Source organism: Grus americana, chromosome 21 (assembly GCF_028858705.1).
Source record: "Grus americana isolate bGruAme1 chromosome 21, bGruAme1.mat, whole genome shotgun sequence".
In the NCBI taxonomy this organism is placed as follows: Eukaryota; Metazoa; Chordata; class Aves; order Gruiformes; family Gruidae; genus Grus; species Grus americana.
The window spans coordinates 6,682,449-6,708,970 of NC_072872.1; the positions used below are offsets into that span (position 1 = coordinate 6,682,449).

Consider the following 26,522-nt stretch of genomic DNA (forward strand, 5'->3'; position numbering starts at 1 on the left):
GCTGTGACCCAGCCTGTCCCTTAGGTCAGGGGCAGCAAGGAGAGTTTGGCCTTTTTGTTTCTATTTTAGCTGTGGTGACCGTGGTCCCATGCTGGCCACCAGCCCTCGCATTGAGTCCCACCTTCTCAGCCACCCTGGGTCTCTTAGCCTTCCTAAATCATCTGCAAAAGCTACCTCTGCTGCTGAGATGTAAACGGAGTCCCTCCGCTCACGCAGCACTCGCCGTTTCAAAGGAACAAGCGTTCGCTGAGTCCAGCTGGAAAATAAACATCCTTATCTCTTGAAACATGCTCAGCCATGCAGCGCCTTCAGGGACCGGCTTTCTGCTAGAGACTCGGGCTTTACCACAACAGCACTTGGGAAGAGATGGAACCAGTTTTCTGCAAACTGCTTTTGGATAGCTCTTATTTCTTCTTGGAGATGGCTTTCCTTTCTCACACTGCCTTTCCCCTGGTGAGGTCTAACCCCTGGACAGGGAGGGTGGGATTGTATCCACTTTTGGGGATGGATGCTTTTACAAAGACCGCTTTTCTTGCAGGCACAAGCTGCTTCACAATGCTGCTGGATACAGACTTGCATTTAATTTGCTGTTGCTTCCTGACTCCATCTGAGCCAAATGCACCAGGCAAGCACTCGGCTTGTGATACTCTGGCATTTGCCTTCTAGTCACAACTGGACTCCAGATACTTCAAAATCCAGAGAAAAAAAAGAAGCATAGAGAGGAAATCAATTAGTCGGACTTCTTCAGACCACAAGAGGTTTTTAGTTCGGGTAACAGGGAAAGAGTTCATTCAACCTTCTGATTTTTCTGATCAATAATGCAATACTCCATAACTCCATATCCTACGTAAATAGAGTGAGCAGCGGTAAGACAGAAACCCCTTTCGCCTCGTTGCAATTAAGGAGCTGAATAAGGGTGTGGATAGCTTTGTTATTTTTCTATTTCATTCTTGGAAGCTAGGCATGGCTCTGTGCCTGCCTGTCGACATGGGCAGACCATTCCTGTTAGCGCTTGGCAAACCAGGTTTCTGCGAGATTTGTGAAGGTGCTGTGGGTGGAACTCACCTCCACTGCTTGGCTTCTCTCATCAAGGGCCTTTTGTTGATGGGGCTTTTTGGTGCTTGCCTTGATCATTTACCTTCTTGTCGCTCCTTGCCGTAATTTTAGCCACACAAACACGGTAGCCAAAGGGTGTGATGCACCTTTGGGGTTGTCTCATCAAGACAGCAGTGATTGAGAACAGAGTTTGTCATTACACGCGAGCTGGAAAAATACTGTTTGGGATTTCTTGGAGTACAAACGTGGTAGTAGCAGAATTCCCTCATTTCCACTAGAAAGTGTGCTTTGGGTCATGGTTGTCAATGATGGAAAGTTAACCCTCATCCCAGCATAGCCACCAGCTTTTCAATACAGGGGTTTGGTGCAAAAAAGGGATTATTTACATTGGATTTGTGGGCTTAAATAAAGGTCAAATCCCAAGGCAACAATATTGGTGCCCCCAACTGCCTCTCTTTCTGGGCTGTTGGTGTTGGTAGCAGAAGGATATCGTACACTGCAATCTCATTTGGAATCAGTATTTCGCAGCTTGCTGAGTGATTTGCAATCGACAAAAACCGCCGAGTGCTGCAGTAGCAGGTTCTCTTGCCACTGCGAATGGGGAAATGTCCTGGGGTGGATGCTGGCACTTCAGCGGCTATTATCACGCACTGAACAACTCCATTTCCAGGAGGAAACACTCCTCCTTTGTACTATAGAGCAATAAAGATACTGTCTGGACCATTTCACAGTGACTCACAGCCTCCCACTAACAGTGGTTGGAAGGAAAACCTAGAGACCAGCAAGTCCCCTTTCTTGTCCCAAGAATGACTAGAAGGGTAGAAGAAAGCAATCCAGCCTGAGCCTCACATGGACCAGAGAGGTCGTGCTCTTGTGTAACCATCTGTACCCCAGGGCAGTGGCTGTTCGGAACAGATGCACCATCTCACTGTCAATCCTGCTGGATATGGCTGTTCAGCAAAACCCCACGAACATTCTGGAGACAAAAAAAAAAAATATAAAAATAATTCTCTCCAAAGCTTGGCCAAGTATTTCTCTGGCACAAGACACTTTCATGAGGTCACAGTTGGAGTTCCTCCCACTGTCTAGATCATTCACAACCAGAAATGAAAAACTTTCTGTTTGGGCTTGAGACCACTCATGTGCAAGGTACCTTACCATGGTCTACAATAGGACATAGCTGTATTTGCATTCCTGATGGCATCTTCTTTAACAAGGTTATATCTCCTACAGAAGGATTTGGGATACTTCCTGCAGCATACATGGCAGAGGCTCAGTCTCCAGCTTTCGTGCTCCTTCCAAAACTGTATAACAGCGGAAAGTCTTGTCATCACTGATTAATGAACAACTGTAACAAGAAAGAGTCCAGGAATCACTGCACTAAAACTGGGTGTCTGCTTTTAGATCTAAAATCCTGGAAAATGTTTGATTCCGGTTAGGGTCAGAGGTCTAACCTATAGGGGTGAAAAACTGCATTTTTTCTGGGTTCTCCAGCTAGCAAAGGCTGATGGAAACAGGGGCAAAGTGTGTCTAGCCATAGACTAGCCTGAAGGCCCAGGAGAGAAGAGTGAACACTGCATCTGTTTTTCCTGTTCACCCCTCTGTGACACCTCTCCATCATGTTTCACGCATCATCTCCATTCCTGACAAGCTTGCGATGGCCCCTCAAGAACCTGTCGGTCAGAGAGATCAGGAAAGAGGCAGAGCACATGAAAAGAGAAGCTCTAAGTGACTCCTGAGTGCCTTTCACGGGGACAGCAGCAGCACAGCAACGTCCCTGACAGGTGCCAGGAAGCAGTGCAGAGGCAGCAAAAGCCCCATGTGTGGGAGAACTCTGCTAAACAGGATCTGCCAGACTTCCTCTGCATGATAGACATGCAAGCGGGACGAGCGATCACGGCAGGCCCCACGCTTACGGCAGCCCGATTTGAACAAAGCTTCCCTGCCACTTCTCTTGAGCAGCAGGACCACCACCTGAGGTGTCCAGCTGAACGTACCCAAGGGTGATTACCTCCTCCCTTTCTTCTGCCCCGTATCCCCTCTCTATATATGCAGCTTTGGTTAGCCTCATCTTCTGAGAGCTAGGGGTGAAAGTGGTAAGTATTACTTCATTGCTTGCTTGGGTCAGTACTGCAGCTGGAAAGGGGAGGAATAGCTGGAACTGCAAATTTTCACATTTTCAGTAGAGACCAGGATTTGAGTATAAGCCTGTATAGAGTTGTGGGTCTGTGTTAGCTGTTTCTCTGAATGTTTAGTGGCATTCCCAGTGACCTGTCACCTTTTTGGGTGGATTCTAGGACCATTCTCTAGGAATTTGCTGCAGTGGCAGATTTCCACAAGGCTAACCTGTTTAGATACCCCACAATGGCCTTCAATTCCTTTCCAACCTGAGCAATGCTTCTTATTTGATTGATTTCTCTTTCCTCTCCTGGTAGGGAACTGAGGAGTGTAGTCACAGATTCAGATGTCAGTATAAATCTGTTACTTAGTGCTCCTTGATGAATCTGAAAGAGATGTGGGTAAGAACTACCTTGTAAAGAAGATTGACAGTGGTGGTCCTCAGGTAACTTGAGCAGGTCACGGAGTAGAAGGTAGGGTGTATTTATTTGAAAAGGCTAAAGGAGTGAGTCAGTGTTCACCCAGGGAGACTGCTAAGACAAGTACACTTATTTCAGGGTAATTTGGGGTGGCTCACTGACTAATCTAGTGAGAAATATCTGCAGCATTTTTCTAGTTCTCCACGTCCCAATTGCAAGGCATGGGAGATAATGTTATCTAGTTGCAGAGCTTTGGGTCACTTGCTGTTAAAGTTGACTATGTGCAAGATCTAATTATAGATGTAAGGGGTGTGACTAGGGCTGGGTGATCCTACCAATATGAAGAATTAAACTAGAAAGCCCTGGAAATGTAAATAAATTATTGGCATTTCTGAGAGCAGCAACCTTGGTGAAGTACTCCACTGTCATGGATTGCAATCCCAGTTCTAGTTCTTCCAGCACACTTGATGTCCAAGTGTTTATGTAATGTATGCTCAAGGGTTTACAAGCTTCCCAGAGTCATAAGAAAACTGGTGAACAACGACAGTTATCCTCTGCCCTTTGATTAAGCATGCATTGATCTATGCACAGCACTGGTGCCTTATGGAGATTATTCCTAAAAAACCCATGGAGTAGCCCTCTGCGCTGACCATCTTTGCGGTGGGAAGCAGAAGAGCAGAGACCAGGCCTGGGTGTGAGAGCCGAAAGACTAAGGATCGAGCCTGCTTGCCTGTTAAACGTTTGCAGAGAGAGAAAGTGTATGATGCTTCCATCGGTGGATGTCTGGATGGGACTCTGCGTTCACATCACCTGTCTCTTCTTTCTTGACTGAAGAAACAAATCCATCGCTGCAGAGGGAGCCTGTGCCTCCATGGCAGGGTGGAGAGTAGAGAGGATATTTCTGTCATAACATTATAACTTGTTTGCGGGGGAATATTTTTTTGCTCTCATTCTTTCATCGCTGGGTCAGGCGTTACAGCACCCAGCTCTAGAACAAAAGTCTCTTATCCCCAAAATAGATGGGAATTGTTTTGATTGCTTTGCATGCATCAAGTCACCTCTTTCTTTATGGGCTTCTGGAATTGCAACTATTTCCCTAGTCTGATGTGGGAGGAGTGTAAGGCTGGCAGGATTTCCAGTCAGGAAAGGATAGCTGTCAGGCATAGCACTTCCTAGCAGAACCCTCTGCTTCTTCAGGCTTGTTTATGCAACAGGATTTCTAATCTAGGACCCCGTGTCCCACCTGCCTTCTTTCAGCTGTAAACAGCAACTTCCTGGTGGTAGGAAGACTCCCCGCCATTACTTCTAGATTCCAGCAAGTTTGTCCTGCCCTCTCAGATCTCAGTATGGCTCTTTCCAGTAATGAGCTCAAGTTGAATAATACAGACCTATCAGCCACCCACAGCAGATGCAGTTCGGCTTCTGCCTACATCAGATGGCCCATGGTGGAATTGGTCCCTGACTCTTCAGCAGCAAGTTTACCTTCAGCCTGCAGCAGGAATCTCCTCTGCAGTCCCTGGAATTCCCAGCAACCCCCCTCCACCCTTTTAATTGATAAAATGACTGACCTCAGACTGAGTCTGTGATGGCAAAAAAAGGACATGTGAGCTCTGGAGCATTGGTTTGTGTGGGGAGCAGTAGCCTTGCCCAGGGATGGAGTGTGTGCTGCTCTGCGTGCTTTCCCTCCTGAGCTTGCAAGTGTCTTCCTCTGCTCCAGAAGCCAGCCTGGCTCTGCTCTTTTGTGTCCGAAAAGCCAGACTCCCATGTGGAAAGACTGTGGGAGATGGTGATGGGGTTGGGAAACGTGGTAGCCTGTTGTGTGGTTTTATGCTGTCCACCTGCTCTGTTGGTTTTAACGTGACAGAAGGTAGTACTTTTCTCCAGCATTTGCTGTGTTGGGCAGCACATTGATTATCTCATCCTGTCTGTGGTTTGTGGATCCACAAGGCATCTTACATCTCTAGAACATGCTGAACATGTGGAAAATGAAGAATCAGTGTCTTGAAGGAGAAACTCTGATCTGACTTGGAGCTTGTCCCATGCTATCTCCTGTGAAAAGGAGAGGCAGGGCATATGTGAGGAGAACAGTCATAAACCACGGGCTTTCAGGGGCTGGTGTGGAGGCTGGAGAGAAAACCCTCACTGACGCTAACCAGCACGGAGGGACAAGTTTCCAAGTGTTACAGGAGCACGGAGTGAGCCAGCCAAGGTCAGCTGGGCTGGAGGGAGCCCCGCTGACAGCGCAGGGAGTCATTCCCTTTCCTCCCACTCGCTCCCCAGCTGCCTTGCTGGGTTCAGACAAAAAGAGTGATTGTTTTTTATTTGTGCTTGAAGCTTTGTTCCTGCTCAGATGTTTTTTGCCTTATTACTGAGAGGGGGTGAAAAGCTTCAGATGAGAAGTGAGCCTCAGCAAAGCCTACCTTAGAGGCAGCCTAGTTCTCCACCCTGAAACTCAGTTCCTCTCTGGCAGCCTGGACTACAGAAATGACCTCTACAGCAGGACTTGGGAAATCCCTGTCCCACACTGGTCCAGTTGCGCTCCTCTGCTGTAGACAACCAGTGCTGAACCTGTTCCATCCCAGCATGCCAGTTTTCAGACTATGCTTATTCTGAAACCAAGCCTGACTAGTCTAAAGGCTGCTGGCATGAGGGTAAGAATAAGATTGGTACCTCTGCGCTCCTGCCTCCATCAGAGAAAAAGGCCTGCAGAGCTGGGAGCGGAGAGGCATTAACTGTCACCTGGGTATTGAGGCTGATGGAAAAATCAGCCTCATCCTCTTCTGAATCCCAGGCTGTGAGCAGAGAGCACAGCTTGGCCAGCACTCATGCAGCTGTGCTTGAAGTGGGGGCCAGGCGGTCTCTCCTGATAGGAACTTAGAAGCCACATAGCGCTTCCCTTTCCTGTTGTGACTGGATGCAGGTCTGATGGCTGCTCTGAGGTCCATTCATCAATGTCTCTGCCTGCTTCCCCCCACCCACCAAGCTAAGAGCTCAGCAGAGCCTGGTGAGATTTAGATGAGCCTCTAAAACCAGAGCACACCTGAAATACAGCCACTTTGCTGACAGGAACAGAAACTATCCTGTGCTGCTGTATTCGCTATCATGAATGAGTTGCAGCACCAGGGCGTGAGCTTGTGAGGGGGGACTACTGCCCTGATAGCCTCTCCTTAGGCAACCATCAGTTGCCACTCTCCGAAACGTGAGCCAGAGATGGATGGAACAGCGCTGTTGTCCAAGTAAGCTGCTGTAAGTCATGACAGAGTTAACTCAAACCTTCAAAAAACACCTAGCAGCCTGTCAGAGCCTGCAGAGCTGCCTGGCGTATTAGGCTGTAAAACTGTCTTAACAATTACTGCTGTGATTGAAAGAAATTGGGTACAGGAGCTGAAATAAGCAAAGCAGATGACAATCCAGCCTGGTTGTTTCTTGACTGGCTCCTCCCTTGGACACCCTGCAGACAAACAAGCCCAGGAAGATTGTCCCAATGCATGAGTCTCCTTTGCACGCATGCAGAATGTTTTCTTTGCCATGTCTTGCTCTCGTGTGAGTGTGTGTGTGCCTGCGGGCTGCTCAGAATTGTCTTTTCTCTCTCAGGCTGACATGTAAAGAGACTACAATTATTGAGAGAGGCTGAGAACTTGCCGTTCAGTGGGAAATAGCAGCTTATTCTGTAGCTGGAAATTCCTCAGGAAACCTGGTTCTAATGAGGTTTTCTTAAATTTGGCTTTTCCCAATTGTCTGGGCTTTCCTTATGGGATACATAGGGGATAAAAGTCAAGCAATAAAGAAAATCATCTACTCCAAAGAACAGCCTTTGGTTAAAAATTGACTGCTGCATCCAGACCTCACTTGTACTGCGTAGAAGTGGGTCCAATTTTCAGAGCTGCTCTGGTTCCTGGCAAGCAAAGTGAGATTACAGTCTGGGTCCAGCTGGGAAAAATGCAGTAAAATCCTGTCTTGTGAAGGAAATGAGGCAGGAGTCTGAAGGCTTAGAGAATCTCTGCTAGAGACTCCCAGGTTCTGATTCCACATGCAAAGCAGAGTCTGACCCAGTAAACTGGAAACACTCCTGTACAAGCAGCCACAAATCCCGTTTGCGCTTTAGTCAATTCGCTGTCCGGTGTGTCCCATTGGCAAGGATCCTGCTTTGGATTTGACCGGAGGGCTGCAGCGCAGTCTGCCTTTGGGAAAAGAACAGATTTCCCATTAATGTGAAGGGTGCTATAGTCTCTGGGGACCGCTTACTGTCACATCTGGAACGAAAGGCACTTCCAGGGGAAACCCTTCAGAGTTTTCCTTCCTGCTGAAGCCTGGTGTTCAGAGTGCTTTGGAGCAGAGCCTGTGGTGGGATCAGTGTCCACTGCAAAGCTGCAGCGTAATGTTCTGGTTCGGCTGTAGCACGGCTGGGGCTCTCCACCCTGACCTTAGGCTGACAGTGCACTTTCCTGCCAGACTGTGCAGCTCCGGAGGGAATACCATAACTTCTCCCCCAGGAGTTTCCCCCTTTTTGTTTCTAAATTGCCGTGGTTTCTCGGGGCTGAACACGAAAGGTTCCCTCCCTCTTCAGAGCCGTTAGGCTCATGGGCACAGCTACGTCCAAGGAAGCAGCATGAGCTGCATGGACAAGCTGGTTCAGCAAGGATATAGGAATCGCTGGCCACTCTTCCCAGAAATCCTCTGTGTGACTGGGCAGCTCTGAAGCTTATAACGCAAGTTTTCTGGTGTTTGGAAAGAGATTCTGGCCCTACGGACCCGGTGGGTTTCTGCTAGGGATTGCCATGAGCCCACCCAGGTTTGAAGCCTCACTCCTTTGCAGTTGTTGGCACTCTGGAGTAAGTTCCGTATGTGTAACTTCTACTCACTTAATTATGGCAACACTGCGGTTGCAAAGCAGGGATTGAGAACATAGTTCTTGTAAAGACTCAAACTCCAGAATTCAATTGGTTTTATGTACCTGTGTCCTCCTCCCCTAATACTAACGGTGGGGTTGTGATCACTGCGCAGACAGTGTGTATTTTAGGGGACTCCGTGGCTTTTGTACACACGAGGATGGCTGAGCCTGTGTCCTACCTATTTATTTGAAAGGTTAGCGTTTCCAGTCCTGCTCTTCTAGTCCTGGGCTGGAAGCACAGGGCTGAAGCAGTGAAGCGAAGAGCTCTGTCAGCTCGTCCTTGGCAGGGAAGGTGATGCACGTGGACAGCCAGTAGCATCTCTGGCCGTGGGGTGGAGGATGAGGATGCGTTATGACAACCCAACAGTTATTAATCCAGCCTGCTGCACCCAAAAGAGGGGCCTCTACAGTAACTGGGAGAGACAGGGTCAGAGATGTTAGCTATTTCTGACCTGCCTGACAAAAGGATAAATCTAGGAGCCCCTGAATGAGCAATGTGCTGTTTCTCTTGTTTTACCTCTTCACTACTACATATCGCTGTGGAGCAGCCTACCCTGGCTGCGAGAAGTTATGAAAGGTCAAAGGAATTACAACAGTTCCAGGCAGGAGCAAGGAGAAAATGAAATCTCTTGTCCTGAGGTACCCCGAATTCAGATGGGTAAGCGAGCCTGGGCTGTGGCGGACGAGACTCAGGGCTGAGTGCTCCAGCTCTGCTCTGCTGGCATCCAGCCCTCCTGCTATTTTCCCCCCCCCTCCGTATCAGGTTGCTCTTTGACCTGCTCCTGAAACTCTGCAAATGATCTCATTCGTTCCTACAAATTTAAAACACTTTGGAACTCAGAGGCAAGGCGAAAGGAAGAAGCCGGTTGAACTCCGTATAATTTTGTGAGCTTGTAAACAAAACCAGCCCAGCCGTAGCTCAGAAAGTCAGGCTGCTGCGCAGCCGTGGCATAAACATGGCTGAGTCAGTGCTGCTGCGCGGAGAGGTCTGTTTTCCCTACTCATCCCTTTCAGCTCATAATGAAACTGTATGTATTAGCTCTTAACAGCAGTCAAGCCTGGTTTTATGGCTGGCTCAAAAATATCTGTGCGAAGCCCCATACCAGTCCATCACCGCAGTTTTTACTTAAAGGACTGTAAATGCCTTTACAAATGTGAAAGAAGCCGCAGCTGCTGTTAGCTCTGGGCCAGTTGTTCTGAAGACAATAGGAGCATTATATCATTAAAACATGGTTCCCGTATGCCCTACAGTATAATTATGTGATGGGATGGTCTACTCATTTAGGGCACGCTGTCTCAGGACTGGGGCAATTTTACTAACTGGTGATGGAAGCTGGCTTGATATCAGCAGGTTGGCTCCACAAACCATGCCGGGACAACTTCAACAGGTGGTGGAGTTTGCAGAGTCCCAACCCTGCATCAGCCCTGAAGCAATGCAGCAGCGCCAGGACCTACCAGCCAAAGCCGATCCTGTCTCTTACTTCCAGTCCTACTTTGTTCCCTCTGGGTCTTGCACGTAGCCACTAAATGTGATCGAACACCAACAGCTCTTGCTATACGTGTAGCATTATGACCGGCCTTGTGGGACTGCCTTGCCAATGCTGTCATCAGCCCACTTTTGAGGCAGTTAGAGCCCTCGGAGCATTCTGGTGCTGGGCAGGTGACTGGATGGACAGAGGAGGGTCAAGTCTAGCCCTTTCCCAGTCTGCCCTGGTTTTGGCTGGGATAGAGTTAACTTTCTTCCTAGTAGCTGCTATGGTGCTGTGTCTTGGATTTGTGCTGAAAACGGTGTTGATAGTAACAAGGATGTGTGTGTTAGTGCTGAGCAGTGCTTACACGGAGGCAAGGCCTTTTCCGCTCCTCACGTTGCAGTGAGGGGGCTGGGGGTGCACAAGAAGTTGGGAGGGGACACAGCTGACCCCAGCTGACCAAAGGGATATTGCATACCATATGACGTCGTGCCCAGCAATATAAAGCTGGGGGAAGAAGGAATGGGGGTGGTGAGGGGGATGTTTGGGGTTACGGTGTTTTATCTTCCCAAGTAACCCTTAGGTGTGATGGAGCCTCCTTTCCTGGCGATGGCTGAACAACCTGCCTGCCGATGGGAAGCGATGAATGAATTCCTTGGTTTGCTTTGTGTGCACGGCTTCTGCTTTACCTAGTAAACTGTCTTTATCTTAACCCATGAGTATTCTCACTTTTACCCTTTGGATTCTCTCCCCTATCCTGGGGAGAAACGAGTGAGCAAGCAGCTGTGTGGTGCTTAGTTGCTGGCTGGGGTTAAACCATGCGACAGTCCCTCTGGACACTGGACTTGCTTTGAAGACAGTCGTCTTGCTGAACTACTTCTCTGTTATAGCATCTGAAGTCCTGCTCTTCTTGCCTGACACCTTGGAATCCAACCCCAGCTCCTGAGGGCTGCGAGGAAAAGGGAGCAGAGGCATCGCCTCTTATTGCCTCAACATCCTGTGTATGGTTTTTATTGCACTTGGCAGTGCACATGATTTGCCCTTGGGTCTGGCTGAAACGGAGTTAATTTTTGTCACAGCAGCCTGTACAGTGCTGCATTTTGGATTTGTGACTTAAACAGCATTGATAACGCACCAGTGTTTTGGCTATTGCCAAGCTGGGCTCGCATGCTGTTGAGGCTTTCTTCTTCCATCTACACCCGCTACCCCCTCCACTGAGTACGATGGGAGTGTGCAAGAAGTTGGGAGGGATGCAGCTGGGACAGCTGGCCTGAATTCACAACAGGGATACTCCTTAACGTATGATGTACTCAGCAATAAAAGCGTGGGGAAGTGGGGACTTCTGGGGTTATAGTGTTTGTCTTCCCAAGTAACTTTCACTGTGTATAGGCCCTGATTTCTAGGAAGTGGCTAAACATCTGTTTGCTGATGCGAAGTAGTGAATAAGTTCCTTATTTTGCTTTGCTTGTGTGTGTGGTTTTGCTTCCCTTCTTAAACTGTCCTTACTCTGACTCATGATTTTCTTGCTGCTGGTGGATGCGTTGCTGCTGGCTGGGGTCAACCCCCCACACCTAGCTATAAAACTTGCTTGCAGTCAAGATGCTCTTTTCATCAAGATGTTCTTCAGCAGCTTGCTCACATATTCCAGCACTGACAGCCACTACATCATCTCACTGAAAAGTGGAAAAAATGGCCCTTCATAAATGAAAAGGCGTTTCACTTATAAATGTTCTTCCATTCCCGAAATGCTATGGTATGACTCAAACAAATGTGTGCCTTTTCAGTCGCTCTGTGATGCTCTTTCTAAATGCCATTGCAAAGACCTCGTGAGTTGCTACAGTTGTCTAGAATATCAGCAGAACCAAACCATAGATGAAAATGTGCACAAGGCAGGCAGAAAGGGACCAGACAAATGGGATTCAGTCCCAAGAGATGCCAAGTGCACAGCTGGTGCGACCTGGCACGGATGAGCTGCAGTGAGGAGACACTATTGACCTCAGACCTGGCCCCAGGATTCTAACTCTGGCATCCTGCTCAGCAAACTGTTCCTCCCAACTTCGTTATCTAACTGATGCTAATTCTCAGGATAAATTGGCAGCAGCGTTAATTGCCGTGTCCTTTTTGTCTGGTATTATTTCTCCGCAATAAAATTACACACAGATTCACTGTGGGTCTGGAATCACAAGACAGCAGGTATGGAGCATCGTGTGCTGAGGCTGCTTTGCTCTGGGTGTCCAAAGGAGCTGAAGGCTGTCTTGTGGCCTATCAGAAGGACTAAGTTCTCTTCCTTTCTGGGCTGTATTTTTGTGCTGGGTGACTTTTTAGGGTGACTTTGGGATGAAAGAGATCATCTATAAGCTAGACCTTACCTCACTGTGGAGTCATTCTTAGTCACTGGACAACTTCTGAGGAAAAAATAAAACTGGTGAATGCAAGGAGTAAACACGTCTATTTTTGTAGCTTGTCTTCCAAGTCAAACAAAAATAAGAGCTGACTTGAGGCTGGAGACTGCATGACACACTGTTAACTGAGAACTGGCAACACAGGGCTTGATCTTCTCTGCTGTAAGTCAGAATGGCATTTCTGGAGTCAGTGGAGTTCAAGTTCATGTCCTCCAAGCCATGCAACCTGTTTAAAAGTTAAGTGGGACAGTCAGGTGAGCCACGCGTGGTCAGTGTTTGGAGGAAAACCTGGAGTTGGCTGTGAATATTGTGGATAGCAGCTGAATCACCAACATCATCTGCGTCAGAATCGAGCTGGTGTCTCAGCATGAGCTGGCAGAGGTCTTGCCTTCCAGCCCAAGACCCTGGTGCATGCGGTCAAGTTGGATTACGGGCACCTTGGGTAACTGCCCACCCGTGCTGGGCTGCACAAGCCTTCCCTGGACTTCAACGGGGAGCTCTTACCCACATCGTCCTTCCAGTGCTGCAGAGCTGCTTTGCTTCCTTTCCAAATGGGGAATTTCCAAATTGCCATATATAGAGAGTCCCTCCAAACAAAATCTTTTATGTAGAGCTGAAAAAAAAGGCTGTGTTCCCAAAAGCCTGTTTGTTCCAGCTGTGGCAATTTGTCTCAGAGAGGATATTGCATCTCTTCAGAAATTGCGTATTGTTTACATCCCCAGAATGTCACGGCAGCTGCAGCACGCCGCCAAAGCCGTCCCGTGTGCAGACCACTGAAGTGTCGTACTGCGGGTTTGCACAACGTATGTGTGTGCGTGTCTGAGGCTCGGTAATATCACAATCAAAATACAGTAGATTGGTTGGTGGTGGGTTTTGTTTTTCTTTTTTATTTTTCTTTTTACGTTTGTTAATTGTTCCTGAGCTGTTCTGTAACTTGGCGTGGTAGGATGGAATATTCACTTCTCCTGAGTTAATTTCAGTCAAGTCCACGACGAGTGGAGAACGCGAGCTTAGCAATGATAGGGAGCTGAGCCTAAGCTGAGATCCGCAGCCAGATTCTGATCGTGTTTAAACAGGAACAAATCCGGAGCGATACTGCTGGCTTCACAGTGCAGGATGCAGCTAGGAAAGAATCAGCATGTGCATGCACCAGTCTTACTGGAAACAGGATCTGTCAATTACAGTAAAGTTAAAAATAAGATGAAATTGTGTAAGATCTAATTATTTCCCAGGCTGTTTTTTCCTGCTTCCACCTATCCCAGCAGGACTTGCAGGGAGATAAAGGCTGAAATCTCTCCAGGCTGCAGGGTGTGAGACTGAATGGCATTTACATTGATAAACCAACAAAAAAGGGAATTATTCCAAGATGAGCAACCCTTCCGTGGAAAGACTTCCTTGGGAAGTGAGTAATGGAAGGAAATCATCTCCACATACCCACCAGCCCTAGTCAAGGGGGTCTGGACATGCAACTGTGAGCCCGGGGAACCGGACCCATAGCGTTTCTATCCCACTGTCTCTGCAGCGACTTTCTCCGAACAGGTCACTGGGCAATGGGGCAGGAGGAGGACAGGACAGGAGCGGATGGATGTCTGGGTTGGTTGATGAGAAGCAGATGGTTTGCAATGGGGCAATACTTGCTTCCTCCATCCCTTCCACATCCCAGATCTGGAATACAACCAACGTGAGAAGAGCCAAGTAGGACGCTCACCAGCAGAGAACAAGGATGGGACTGACCCAGCACTTCACTCAACAGTGGTTTGGAAAGGCTTTTGCCTTCTTAGCTGCCACCATGGTCAATACATCAGCAGCTGAACTGGATGTGAATCTGTGCAATGAGAATTGATGAATTTGTTCAGATCGGTGAATTAGACCATGGTGTGATTTTCCTTGCTGTGTATTTTTTCCCTGGAAGCTTGCTTGCCAAATGAGACTAAAGGCTGACAGCTTCACTGCTAGAGTACCCATACTTCCTACCGACTTCAACATGAGCGCTGTTAAATAAGCATGACTCTGACATGGGGAGGCCCAAACCACGCTGGGTCAGAGGAAAAAGTCTGCTCTTGATTTCCAGAGGTGATGATCAAGCCCACGGTGCCTATGGCCTGACATAACTCAGCAGCTACTATCCAGACTTATTTCAGTGGGCTGTAACATTCAGAAACCCTGCTTGTGTCAGGGGAACCAACTAGCTACAGTACTTGGTCACCAGTGCTATTGCACCAGGATCCAGATGCCGTCTTTGAGGGGATCTCACAAGTTACGTGCTCTGGGTGTGCGAACAGGGGTATCTAATTCTCTTGAGTACCCGGGATAATGCTTATTCCAGCCTGCATGAATCAGTGGGCGAGGCTGTCACTCGTACAGGGTTACGCTGCATGGGACTGTGGTATCATACAGCCTGAGACTGCAAAGCTCCTTCGTGATGCAGCTGGGTACCAAACTGGGGGGGGGGGGGGGAACACAAAGGAGTGCCCAGGATGTTTACCTAGCTGACTGAATCCATGCTTTCTCAATTGGATCTGACTTCTTGGGCCTGTTCTGACTTTGACTGATGAGTTTGGATACAACCTTTTTTCCACCCTGCACAGCTCCTTGGCTCCTAACTCCTGCATACTTTTTTTACAGTGTCCAGGAGAGAGAAAATCAAATTGGAGGAAATACCACTCACCAGTTTCAGGAAATCCCTCAGGCTTCTAAATGTTCCTCCTTTGCTACCCTTTACCCTGTCTTGTTGGTCGCTCCCCACGTTAAGGGAGATGACAATTGATTGGTCTCTTCATAATTTGGTGCAACTTTCAAGCTTTTCTCTACTAGTAACATCTTGGATCTGTCCAGAAGTAGCACATGTTAAAACCTAAAGTGAAAAAAGGGAAAGGGACTGTTGTCACCTCTACCTGATGAGCAGGACCCAAAAGCAGATAGATGGTCAGCAGGACAGCCATGAGAGACTAGGTTTGGTCTGGGTTTTGTTCTGGCAAAACTCTCCTGCATACAGGGGAAATAGAGAAGCTGCACGCCAGCCAAGTACCTGGGTTCTTTGGTACGTGCTCTCTGCCAAACTCTTCTGCCCCTCCATCCAGTAAGATATTTGTCACGGGTTTATCTTCAGCTTGTGAGTCCCCTTTGACTCAGAAGTCACAGACTTGAGAATGTATTTAACGCCACACTGAACGGAGATAACGCTGGGCACGTAGCAGGCTGTTGCACGTACCAGCTGCACGGGGAATATCGCTTCGTGCCCTCTTCTACCCGGCTGACGCTCCGCACCTCGGCAGGGGTTGCTTGCCGCAGGCTCCGCATCTCTTGCTGACTTCTGCCCCAGCTCTTCTCCAGGGTGAAGCGGTGAGGCATCGCGTTTGTTCGTCCCACTCGTGTCTGGCTCCGTGGGGCAGCGCAGGGGCAGGGACACCGTTGGGTAGCGCTAGGACCTGGGGGAACGCTCAGCCTGCCTCCTCCCAGCAGATTAGCCAATATTCCCAGGGCAGGGCATGCTCCCCAGCCTTTCTACTTTTTCTTTCCTCTATATACGTGTTTTTCCTTCTTCTAGTTCATTCCAGAGCAGAGCAGCTTTGGATTTCTTTGAGCTTTTTTTTTTTTTTTTTTTCCCTCTCTGGTAGTTGGACTGCTGCCAGTGTCTTGCAGGGCCAAAGTTTTATCTATAGGGATATATTTTTCAAACCAGCCCAGCTGCACGCAGACTGCCTGCAATTGAATCCACACTCCTGGGGCAAGTTTAACTCGGGAGAGGAACAGCAGCAGGGGTGCTGTTTGTGCCTCTCCTCCAGCTATTCCTGTCAAGATGGATTTATGGCTTTAAAAGGAGGGGGGGGGGGGAAGGAAAATTGCCTACAGGAGCCAGAGCTTACACCACAGCCCAGCAAAACACACATAAAGCAGCGGTCGGATCTCAAGGCATGAGCAGCATAAAAGTGACGCTCTGGGATCTGGTGGATCCTTGCACATAATATGACTGATCTTAAGCCTTTAATCTGCCTTCACAGAGCCGAGCTTTTGGATTTAAGGTAGTTTGCCCAGGACCAGACTTTGCTATGTTGGCCAAGACAGTGCTTTCTCTTGGTCTGTGGCTGCAGTTTGCTGTGGGACAGAACACACCTGAGAGAGGTGAGTGCCTGAAAAGGCGAGGCGTTCCCTTACTACTTTCTCCCATTTAATACCTCCTGGTCCTTAGAGCTTCTCATAAAACCTTTTCAGAATAAAAGCTATAGTGCTGCTTTAGGTGTATAGTTATACTTGTATGTTACTTTGTTGGCACAAGGACAAAAAGAAACCCCATAAAGCTTTTTTAAAATTGCCGTATTAGAAAGAAATTTTACCTTGCTTGTTTCCAGTAGCAGAAAGGAAACTGCTTCACAAACTTGTGGCGTTTAATGCAATCATATGGTACAAGTCCTGACCGTCACTGTTACCTATGTACTGAGGCACATCGGTTAAGAGAAGTAAAAACGGCGATGGGGTACTCTCTCTGTTCTGTTGTTCTCTTGCTAGTCTCTGTAATTCAATCGCTATATTTCCTTTTTAAGAGGCTTTTTCTCTGGGATACTGTTCAGGGAAAATGGTTGTGGGTCAGTCTCGCAGAACTGACAGCAGGGAGAGGTACGTGGAGGAGATAAACGTCTCATTTCTGGTTCTGCACTGCAGTGCTGGGCAGCAGACTTAACCCACATCGTGATGGCTGAGCTGATGCAATGACTTTTGTTCTGCCTTGTGTTCACAAGTAGAAAAAGGTTCTGTTCTTTGACTGCAGGGCTACTGCTGGCTGCATCTGGTTTTCACTGCACCTGGGAAATGTGTGAAAGGAGAACTGAACCTTTTGTCTCTCTGGACAGGAGGTCCTCCGACTCGGGCAGCAGCCCCGACTGCTGCGGTCTGATTCTGCTTCTGGCATGCAGAACAGACTGAGACTACTGCTCAGATCCCCTTACAGGGTACTGGATTCCGTCCCTCAGTGACACACGCTGTTTCAGAAACGGTGCTGCTGCATCTGTATCGTCATGCATTTCTGCTGCCACGGGACTGTACGTGGCGGTTCCCCAGCCCGGGCTAAAATCAATGCTCAGACCTTCGGAGCATGTGAAAAAGCAAGCCGTGGCTTTCTAGAAGGATTGCGCCTTGCTCCAGGGGCAAAGGTGTATGGGTTGTGCTATTGCCGTGCTTTGACTTGCACAATGGCAAGCGCCCTTGGAGGAAATGAACCTGCTGGTCGGCAAGGTGCCCGTTCCCCAGCAGCTTTGATGTGGGGGCCCCCTAGGCTCCTCCCAGCTGCTCCCTAAAGCAACGTTGAGCAAGCAGCCAGTCTGGCAGGGCTCCTGGGCATGGGCTAGCTCTTGTCTGGAGCTGCTATGGTGGTGTGCCGTGATGACACAATGAGAGGAACTGTTCGAGAGGTAGGGATGCAGGTTCATAACTCTGTTTCCTAGGGACTGAATGTGAATGATTGTGGCTTTTTTTTCTCACCTGCAGTGAACAAAGTGAGGAAGCTACTGGATGGCCAGTGGAGTTTCTACATGCTTAGGAATGATTAGCTTTTTCAGGGCAATGGCTACTGACGTACTGCACCAAGGCACAAAGTCAAGGCAGAGCATCGCATGACCGGTTCCCCCACTTCCCTCTTTAGGTCCAGATTCAGATCTCTGCATCAGCATAAAGTACAACCATTTGATAGATTGAGCTTCGATAAATGAAACTTAGGTTGTTGTTACCTGGTTACTCTGGACTAGCATCAGCAGAAAATGATGGGGATGTTACTGTCCTTGTGGGTGCAGCAAGTGAGAAATAACGACGTGGCCCATCCATAGGCACTCTGTAGAGGGCCCTGCACTTAGTGATCTCTGAAACACAGCTCAGTGCCTGGCATAATTCCGTGATTTCAGGACTCCTGAGGCTCTAAGCAAAACAGCAGAGATAGTGAAACTCCTGAAAAGATCGTAAGAGATGGTAACCCAACTTCCTTCCCACCAGAGGAATTTGTCTGAAGGGCCGTTTCTCAACCTACAGCCTGTAATTTGGGGCACGGACGAGCTCGAACCTGCACAGGCAGTTTGTGTTTTTAGTCACACAAGTGTATTTTGCTTGGTGGGGCTCAGCTCCTTAAATAGGCAGGTGATCTAGCCATCTCCCATGGTACAGGCCTCTCTTTGACGTGGTTTTCAGGGTAAAACACCTCCTGGCTGGCTTGGTGGATACCCCTCTTTCTGGGAGAGTGGTACCTTTCTCCTCCTGCCTCTCACCGTGATCCCAAGGGGCCCCAGGGAAGCACAGGCTGCGTTCTTCAGCCTCCAAACCTGGCTCCACTCAGTAGAACTTTTTCCTTGCACAACCAGACCCCGAGAAGGGAGGACAAGCATGGAGGTTAAAACATAGTTAACTCAGACAGGACATGATCTCTTTCGGCCGTTAAATCCTTTATGCTCTACAAGTTCCAAGTCTCATGTAAATCAGGCATGTGTTCAGGTCCCAGCTGAGAGTGCAGGGAACTCTTGAAGCGGATGTCTCCTGTCAGCATCTCAGTGTAAGACAGGAAAGTCTGACCAGCTGTTTTTCTCCTGGAAAAGCCAAGCATTTAAATATCAGCACTGTGACTCCACGGTGCCATTTTGCTCCTGTATCGATCCCTTCAAAAGCACTTCTTTGTGTTTTTGACGACTGATCTGTGTCTACTGGTATCAGCTGGAGTGTGACAACAAGGTACTGCCACGTGTTCGCCGTGCATCCCTAGACTGAAGTAGAGCACCGGAGCAGCAATGGCATGAGGTCTGCAGAGCTACTCCTCAGCTCTTCGGAAGCAAAGGCCTGACAGGGGGGGTGCTAATGGACGCCCCTTCTCTGAGTCCCACTGAAAGTGAGAAATCTTTATTTGGCATCTTGCCAAACAGCCGATCTTTTGCTGTAAAGCAAGGAAACTGCTTGAAAACAGCAGCCACTTGCGTAATGTGGGGATTTACTGGTAACGAATCTCCACAGCCCCACCTCTGGCACGGATGGCATGTTTATATTGGATGAAGGACAAAGAACAGGAAGAAAGATGAGGGAATTGAAAACCTAAACCTGAAGGGAAGGACGACGGAGTGTCCAGACAAGGGGCAATGGCCTTAAGCTGAAGGAGAGGAGATTTAGATGAGATATTAGGGAAAAATCCTTCCCTGTGAGGGTGCTGAGGCCCTGGCACAGGGTGCCCAGAGAAGCTGTGGCTGCCCCTGGCTCCCTGGCAGTGTTCAAGGCCAGGTTGGATGGGGCTTTGGGCAACCTGGGCTAGTGGAGGGTGTCCCTGCCCATGGCAGGGGGGTGGAACTGGGTGGGCTGTGAGATCCTTTCCAACCCAAACCAGTCTGGGATTCTATGAATTTGCTTCCATCTTATGCAGGGCTGAGTGTTAAGTGGAGGTAACTGTGATGGTATTTGCCTGTATGAAGGATTAACCTTCTGCTCCACCCACAGACAATCCCTTTAGCTCCAAAATATATACCTGCCCACCACTATAACTGTTGCTTTTGTTACCCAATTGTTGTTAACCAATGCTTTCTATCCTCCAGGCAGAACATAGCGGTGTCAAGCTGTAGCTCTTCCTGCAGAGCCTCCTAATTGACACAGCTATTTCCAGCAACGTATGATGGGTCAAACCAATGTTTAAGGGATGTTAACGTTACGCCCAGCTCTCTTGGTGCGCCAGAGCTGTAGCGTATGGTCAAGAGTGCAATTTGACAGGGGCTTGGCTCTTCACTCTCCTTCGATGTTCTTCTCTTTCGAGCAGGTGTTCCATGCTGGTTTTCACCCATCTGTCCCCCCGTGCAGGTAGTTCTGGCGGTAGTGGGATTTTGCTTGCATCTGCTACCTTGTGGTGCATGCCGAATTCCCTTCGTAGAGTGCTAGTGCATGTGACCTTGTTTACCACTTGTAAGCAATGTCCTTTGGCCATTGATCCCTGCCCTACCAGGGTCAGAAACTTCCACAGCTGTTGTTGCAACATTCAGTAAATGAGCGATGCTACTCAAACTGGTGAGGAGCAGAGGGGAGAGAGAGAAACAATGAGTTCCCCCTGGGAGGAGGCAATCATGTTGCTGAGATCTCTCCCTCTGGTTTGCCAGCCAACTAAGTGGCTTGTACTTCTTCCAGTGGAGGGGAAAGCACAGAGCTGCCACTACATGTGTTTGACTTGCTTCACGCAGCCAAGCAGCTCTAAACGAAGCCCTTGTTGCTCTGCCCTGCTGGAGTGCCGTTAGGAGATTGGGAGCTCTAGGAACCAGTGGCAGTGACCGGTAGGTCACAGGTTCAGCTCTACTGTGTGATGTGGTGATGAAATTGCATGTTGCTATGGGCTTACTGGGCTTCACTTCCCCCCCCCGCTCAGCTGAAAATGAAACTCTGAATGCCAGGTTGCTGGGTGCGTGTGTCTGCAACACGGGGCTGAGTCGTGCTGGGTCACGCAGAATGGGTTGTAACCACGTAGATTGCAGCTCTCACTCCTGCCTCCTCCTAGCGTCTCTTCCTTAGTCACCTCCAAGTAATTTTGATGTTCTCCATTTCTGAAGGCTCCACCTGATTTCTCCTGTTTTTTCGTCATGGATCTGGTGTGCCTCTGCCCTCTCAGCCAGCGCCAGCTACAGGAGAGTGTTTCTTGTGCTGCCTTGGTCTCTGTAGCAGCGCAGTGACCCGTGGGCAGCATATTTGCATGTTTACAGACCACGCGTGCAAGCACTCTGGCTCTCGTCCAGTGCACACCTATACTGTAACACATGCAATAAGTGTGGTCCTGACTCAGACATGTCACTTCTGTCCCCCATCCTGTGGGCATTCCCAGCACACCCGGCCCTTTCTCCAGCGTACCTCTCCTGACGTTCCTGAGTGCACAGATGTGAATGCTCCTGCCATGGGACAGACCCAGGCGCTCATGCCCTAGTTGCACAGGCAGGCATCTGAACAATACCCAGTGAGGGAAATAAATAGCAGGGTAAAATCTGTTCAGATGAAGGCTGGGCAAAGAGGACCAAGTCCCCTGTGGCTCAAGCCTGAACCACTTCTCTGCCTTCTGTTTTCCCCCTTGAGCCCCTTGGGTTGTACCCTGAATGGCTGTGCTCTTGCTAGTTCATGATCTCTTCTGTGCTCAGGCCATTAGGTTTCACTGGCAGGACATGTAATGGACCCCTTGTACCCACTCACTGTTCCCCTGCCCTGCTCCTTTCCCTCCTCTTGATTTTGCCATCTCATATCTGCCTGTTGGAGTAGTGCCCCAGTGGGGGCTTAGCAACCCCCTGCTCGCCTCTGCAAGGCTCATTGCTATTTCTGGGCCTGCCTTGACATGGCTTTCTGCAGGATTTTCAACTGTTTGCATGAGCTGTCTCCTTGGAGCAATTAATTTTACAGAAGCCTTTCCATTCAGCTGTCTACTGCCTTGTGGTTTTGGCTCCCACACATGGCTCCAGCACTCAATCACTGTGTGCTGCACCAAGTCCATCTGTGCTCCAGAGCCCACATTGCTTGGGGACCCCATGTTCCTGATCCCTTCACTGATAGAGGAGCCCAAATGGGCAGGCAGGAATCTCTGGTCGCCCTTCTTGCACTTCAAAAGCTGTCAGAAAGCAGGGTGGCGGTTAAAAGAATTCCAAATTCATTATTGGTATTCCAGCTATTGTAAATCTCCCAAGCTCCAAGAGTGGTAGAAGGAGGGTTCCTTATATGTTTGTGCTTCCCACACAGTGATTTAATTGAAATTGTAAGAAAATGGGTCAAATGGATGGGGACTCCAGGCCACACCCTCAGAAGTGTGGTCTTCCTGACATACAGCGTTCTTCTGCACAAATGGGTCTGTGCAGCCCTTTCCTAGACATCTTGTCCCAGAGAGGTGCTGCTCCTGAGACTGTCTGGGAAAGGAGGTCAGTGTGTATTCAGAAGAGCAAGAGAACATCAAATTAGCCTAGCTTTTAAAAAGTGATCTAGGGAGGAGTCCCTCCATTCCAGACTTTCCTGCCAACAGTCGTATAAATCAGGGAGCTTTCTGCCAGTCTTGTGTGGACCATAGCCTTTGAACCAAGAGGCAGCCAGTTCTGAGAAACAGCCACCTCTCCTGGGAGAGCAGACACAGCAGTTTTTCTCATCAAGTTTCTTTATCATTTCTTTCTTTTCCAAATACAGATCATTTTTCTTCCAGGCACTGCCATTGTCATAAGATGGGATCAACCTGTAAGTTATCCCAGGTTATCAAAAGTTGCTCTTGACCTTGGCAGTTGCCCTCTTTCTTGGAATCAGCAGTTTGCTGCTTTCTCTGGGACTGCTGCGCGTTAGCCCAGAGCAGCAGCTCTGGATGGCAGAGGCTACTCCCTGGCACGGGGCACGACTGACCTGCTGGCTCAGGCTGGTGAGGAATGTTCCCAGCTCCTGGAACGTGTCCACCTCTAGCTTGGAGCAGAAAGTGCTCAGGATCAGCCTGGTGTTGTGTAACAAGAGGTGTCAGAGCAAGATGATGTAGCTCAGAGGCATTTTTTCTGCAGCAGAGAGCGCAGCATCCGGGACTTGTGGGTTGTACTTTTGGCTCTACCCTGATACCTGTGCCTAAGCTCCTGCCTCTTTCTGCTGCCCTGGACTTTCACTTTATCTGTAATGGCTTAATAACATGTGCCTGGAAAGACCGTAGTGAGGTTTTGTAAGTCTGTGTAGCGCTTGCAGATCCTGTGTAGCGTAGTGTGGAAGTGCTAGGTGTGCTCAGGAGCCAGAGCTCCCATGGCTCCTGGGTGCCAGGTCCAGGGCATCTCTTCTACCCTGCCTGTGTTGGCTCCCTGATCTGTTCCAGCCCCCTGTCCTTGTGCAGGACCTAAGAATGAGGAGGTGTGATTAGTGTCCAGGGAAATCACTTCCCTTCGCTGCTGCAATGGCATTTTCTGTTCCCATCTGTTATGTATCTTGGCTGAATTTGGACCAGAGGAGTATCAGGCATTCATCCTGCCCTCATTCCATGAGGAGCTGTATTTTCTCGGGAGTCAGGCACTAGGCTGAATTCAGGCATATTTCATCACAGTTTTTCAGTATTTTGGCCTGTGTCTCCTCTCCCATGACTGGCCTTTTTCCTCTGAGAGACACGAGGTCTGTTCTGGCTATCCAAGTAGCTCCTTGAACAGTAGGGATCATGCACGTGAATGGAAAGGAGGAAAAGTAACTATTGTTCCTCCTCACTGTCGTTTTTATCTTTGCAAATGTGTAAAACATGACTTTAAAACAAATTTGGCAATGAAGCCTGGAGAGCAGGGAGCCAATGAGGGCAGGGGGAGCTCCTCTCCTCGCTCCTGGAGAGCTCACCAAAGCAGCTAGGTGACATGCATCTGCAGCCTTACCTCTGTTGAATGATGATCTAGGTGAGGTGCAGAACATGTAAAAGGAGGGAGCTCCAAAAGGCCAAACTGGTCTGCAGCATTGGCCTTTGCCAAGAGCCAGAGGGCAAGCTGCACACAGCAGGGCTGAGACGCGCTGACTCTCTTTACTGTGAGTCTCTCTTGTCCCCTCAGCCAACCGAAGCACATGGAGTATGGCAGCTGCAACGCTTGGGTGCTCGGATATTGTGCCATTGTTCACAGCGATGGACCAAGCACGCCACCGGTGCTCAGGGCGGCTGCTGCTGTGTCACTGAGATGCTCCAACTGTTCCTTTGCACGTTTCTTACTCTCTTGGCCAGTGTGAAACCCTGTGGGGCAGGTGGTGTGTTTGAAGTGTGCTGCTGCGAGGGTCCCATGACCGGGCAGATCTGCACTAGGCTGCTGTCCTGCAGTGCCTCCAAGAGCTCTTTCCAACTCTGCTGCCATGCTTTGGCCTCTCTCCTTACAGTGACCGTCCCGGGCAGGACCTAGATCAGGCTGAGCCGCTGTGACGTCCCAAAGTGAGACTGAACCCCAAGAAAGCAGTGGGAGACAAGTAGTCCGACACAGGTCACAATCCTGCTATTCAGATGGGTCTCTACCCAGCAAAATTCTCACTGAATTCAGAGATTTGGCACAAGATAACCAAGCTTTCCTAGCAGATGCCTGTGCAGGGATGGGTTCATACCATTTCACTAACGCAGCTCCCTCTCTCTTCCCCTGCTAGGTCCCCAGCTGTCTGTTTCCAATTCAGAGGGAGACCTCCTCTTCTTGCTGGACAGCTCTGGCAGCGTCTCCTACTATGAGTTTTCCAGGGTCAAGGAATTCATGTGGGACCTCGTGCAACCTTTCACCTTTGGCCCCAAAGATGTCCAGACCAGCATCATCCACATCAGCACTACACCCACCATGGAGTTCCCTTTCGACCGGTACCTGTCTAGTGGGACTCTGCAACAAGCCATCCGGGACACTCGGCAGCTCATGGGCGACACCAACACAGGCAAAGCACTTTCCTATGCCAAGGAGAAGTTCTTCAGTGATGAAGCTGGTGCCCGGCCAGATGTGCCCAAGGTGCTGGTTTGGGTGACAGATGGTTTCTCCACTGATGACATCTCTGAACCCATGCAGCTCCTGAAGGACATGGGAGTAACAGTCTTCATCGTCAGCACTGGACGGGGGAATTACCTGGAACTCTCTGCTGCTGCCAGCCAGCCTCCTGAGAAGCACCTGCACTTTGTGGATGTTGATGACCTACCCATCATCACAAAGGAGCTTCGAGATGCTATCCTAGGTACAGTGGGGCTGGGTTGTGGTCACTGGGAGTTTGCAGTGAGGCTGAATATGAGTTAGAGCCTTTCTCTGCAGGGCAGGTAGTGTGAGAATCCCCTAAACCCAATGGTTCTTCTGACCCACAGCGGCTGCCCTTGCAAACTGAGGTGCTTTGTCCTCAATGCTTTAGGTCCGAGTATAATCCAAGGCTTTTAGGAAGTCTGAGACAAATATCTCCACTCCCCTTGGGAGGTCCCATGACTGACTGGGACAAATTCCCTTCTGCAAACTTATTAGCGAGCTGAACTTGTGTTTGTAATGAGTTGTTCCGTTGTTAATGAAGGAAGGAGGCTCAGGCAGCATATTATCTGGATTACTTAAAAACCCACAGGACTCTGAAATGAATCACGCAGGTCGCAGACATCCATACAATTCAAGTGTGGCAGGAAAAAGCTCCCACCTGCACAGGTTGATTGTTAACCAAAGGCTTCCCAAACAGGCAGTGATTTAACTACAGTAGGAGGCTGCTGACTGTGGCAGCAAGGTACCTAAGCCCCTTGAATTTGATTTTCACATTCAGGGTGATTTTTTTTTTTTTTTTTTCTCTAAAATGCTGTCTGACCATGTGCCAGCTGATGGAGGCGGAGGACACAAATGCGTTGAGCACACTGAATACACAAAATGGGATGTGTGTGCCTGGGAAGGGTTTGGTCATGTCAGCTCCCTCAAACTCTTCTCTAGAGCAGATCTGACTTCCCATACACCATCGTGTGCAGGCACAGTGGCTGGCACGCACCGAGATATCTAACTCGTGCCTACAAGCGGCTGGCAGTTGTTGTTCAATTACAAAGAGCAATTAAGGATGGTGGTTGCTGTCAGCATTAAGACTGTAGGAGAGGAATGTTCCATAAATTCCATAAATCCCCTGTTGTAACGTGTTCTGCATCCACCAGATCTATAGCCCGACTTGGCTAGCGCAGCCCTTGGAAGAAAATCCCAGCCCTAACTTGTTAGGCTTAGCAAGCCAACTGCTACCTCTTTGTTGCTAGCGTGGTTGTGGCGGTTGCTGTGCAGAGAGCAGGAACAGACAGCAGATTTGATTTTTCAGCAGTCCTGTTTTTTAAAGCATCCAGGAAAGGGTCTGAGGAGACCCAAAGCCATAATCTGGGCCAGGAGACAGGCATTTGGAAGCCAAGAGGAATGTCTGATGCTAATCTGCATGCTGCACTGCACAATGCATGTTCTTTTTGTAGCTCTTGAATATTCGCCATCACGGTGGGAGTGCCTGTGATTGCAAGGCAGGGGTTTTGCCTCAGCCTCCCAGATGCCTCTGGATTTGTTTGGAAAGCTGAGCGAGTTACTATGACTTTGCAGACTTTCCATTAATTTTCTGGAGGTTCTCTCTCCATTGGAAATCCTGTTTTAATTCCTCATTTGGCTTCTGCTATGGTTAGAGCTGGCTTTGGAGTCTCCAAGTAACCCTTTCCACAGAATTCGCTGTATGTAGCAATTTCTTCCTATTTCCAACTATGGTCATTTAA

General features: G+C 49.0%; 1 protein-coding gene across 5 annotated transcripts in view; it reads left to right on the top strand.

The window, feature by feature from the left end:
• The first annotated feature begins 3,009 nt into the window (after positions 1–3,009).
• Positions 3,010–26,522, top strand: part of VWA1 (von Willebrand factor A domain containing 1) — a 33,287-nt gene continuing 9,774 nt past the window's right edge. The window contains exons 1-3 of one of the 5 annotated variants that reach the window (XM_054849919.1): positions 3,010–3,152; positions 16,357–16,477; positions 24,440–25,003. In XM_054849919.1, coding sequence (XP_054705894.1) covers positions 16,405–16,477; positions 24,440–25,003 — 637 coding nt within the window. In that variant the 5' untranslated portion in view covers positions 3,010–3,152; positions 16,357–16,404. Of the gene's footprint in view, positions 3,153–15,570; positions 15,698–15,910; positions 16,478–24,439; positions 25,004–26,522 lie in introns of those variants that run through there. The other 4 variants (XM_054849920.1, XM_054849922.1, XM_054849917.1 and 1 more) reach the window with 4 other exon arrangements.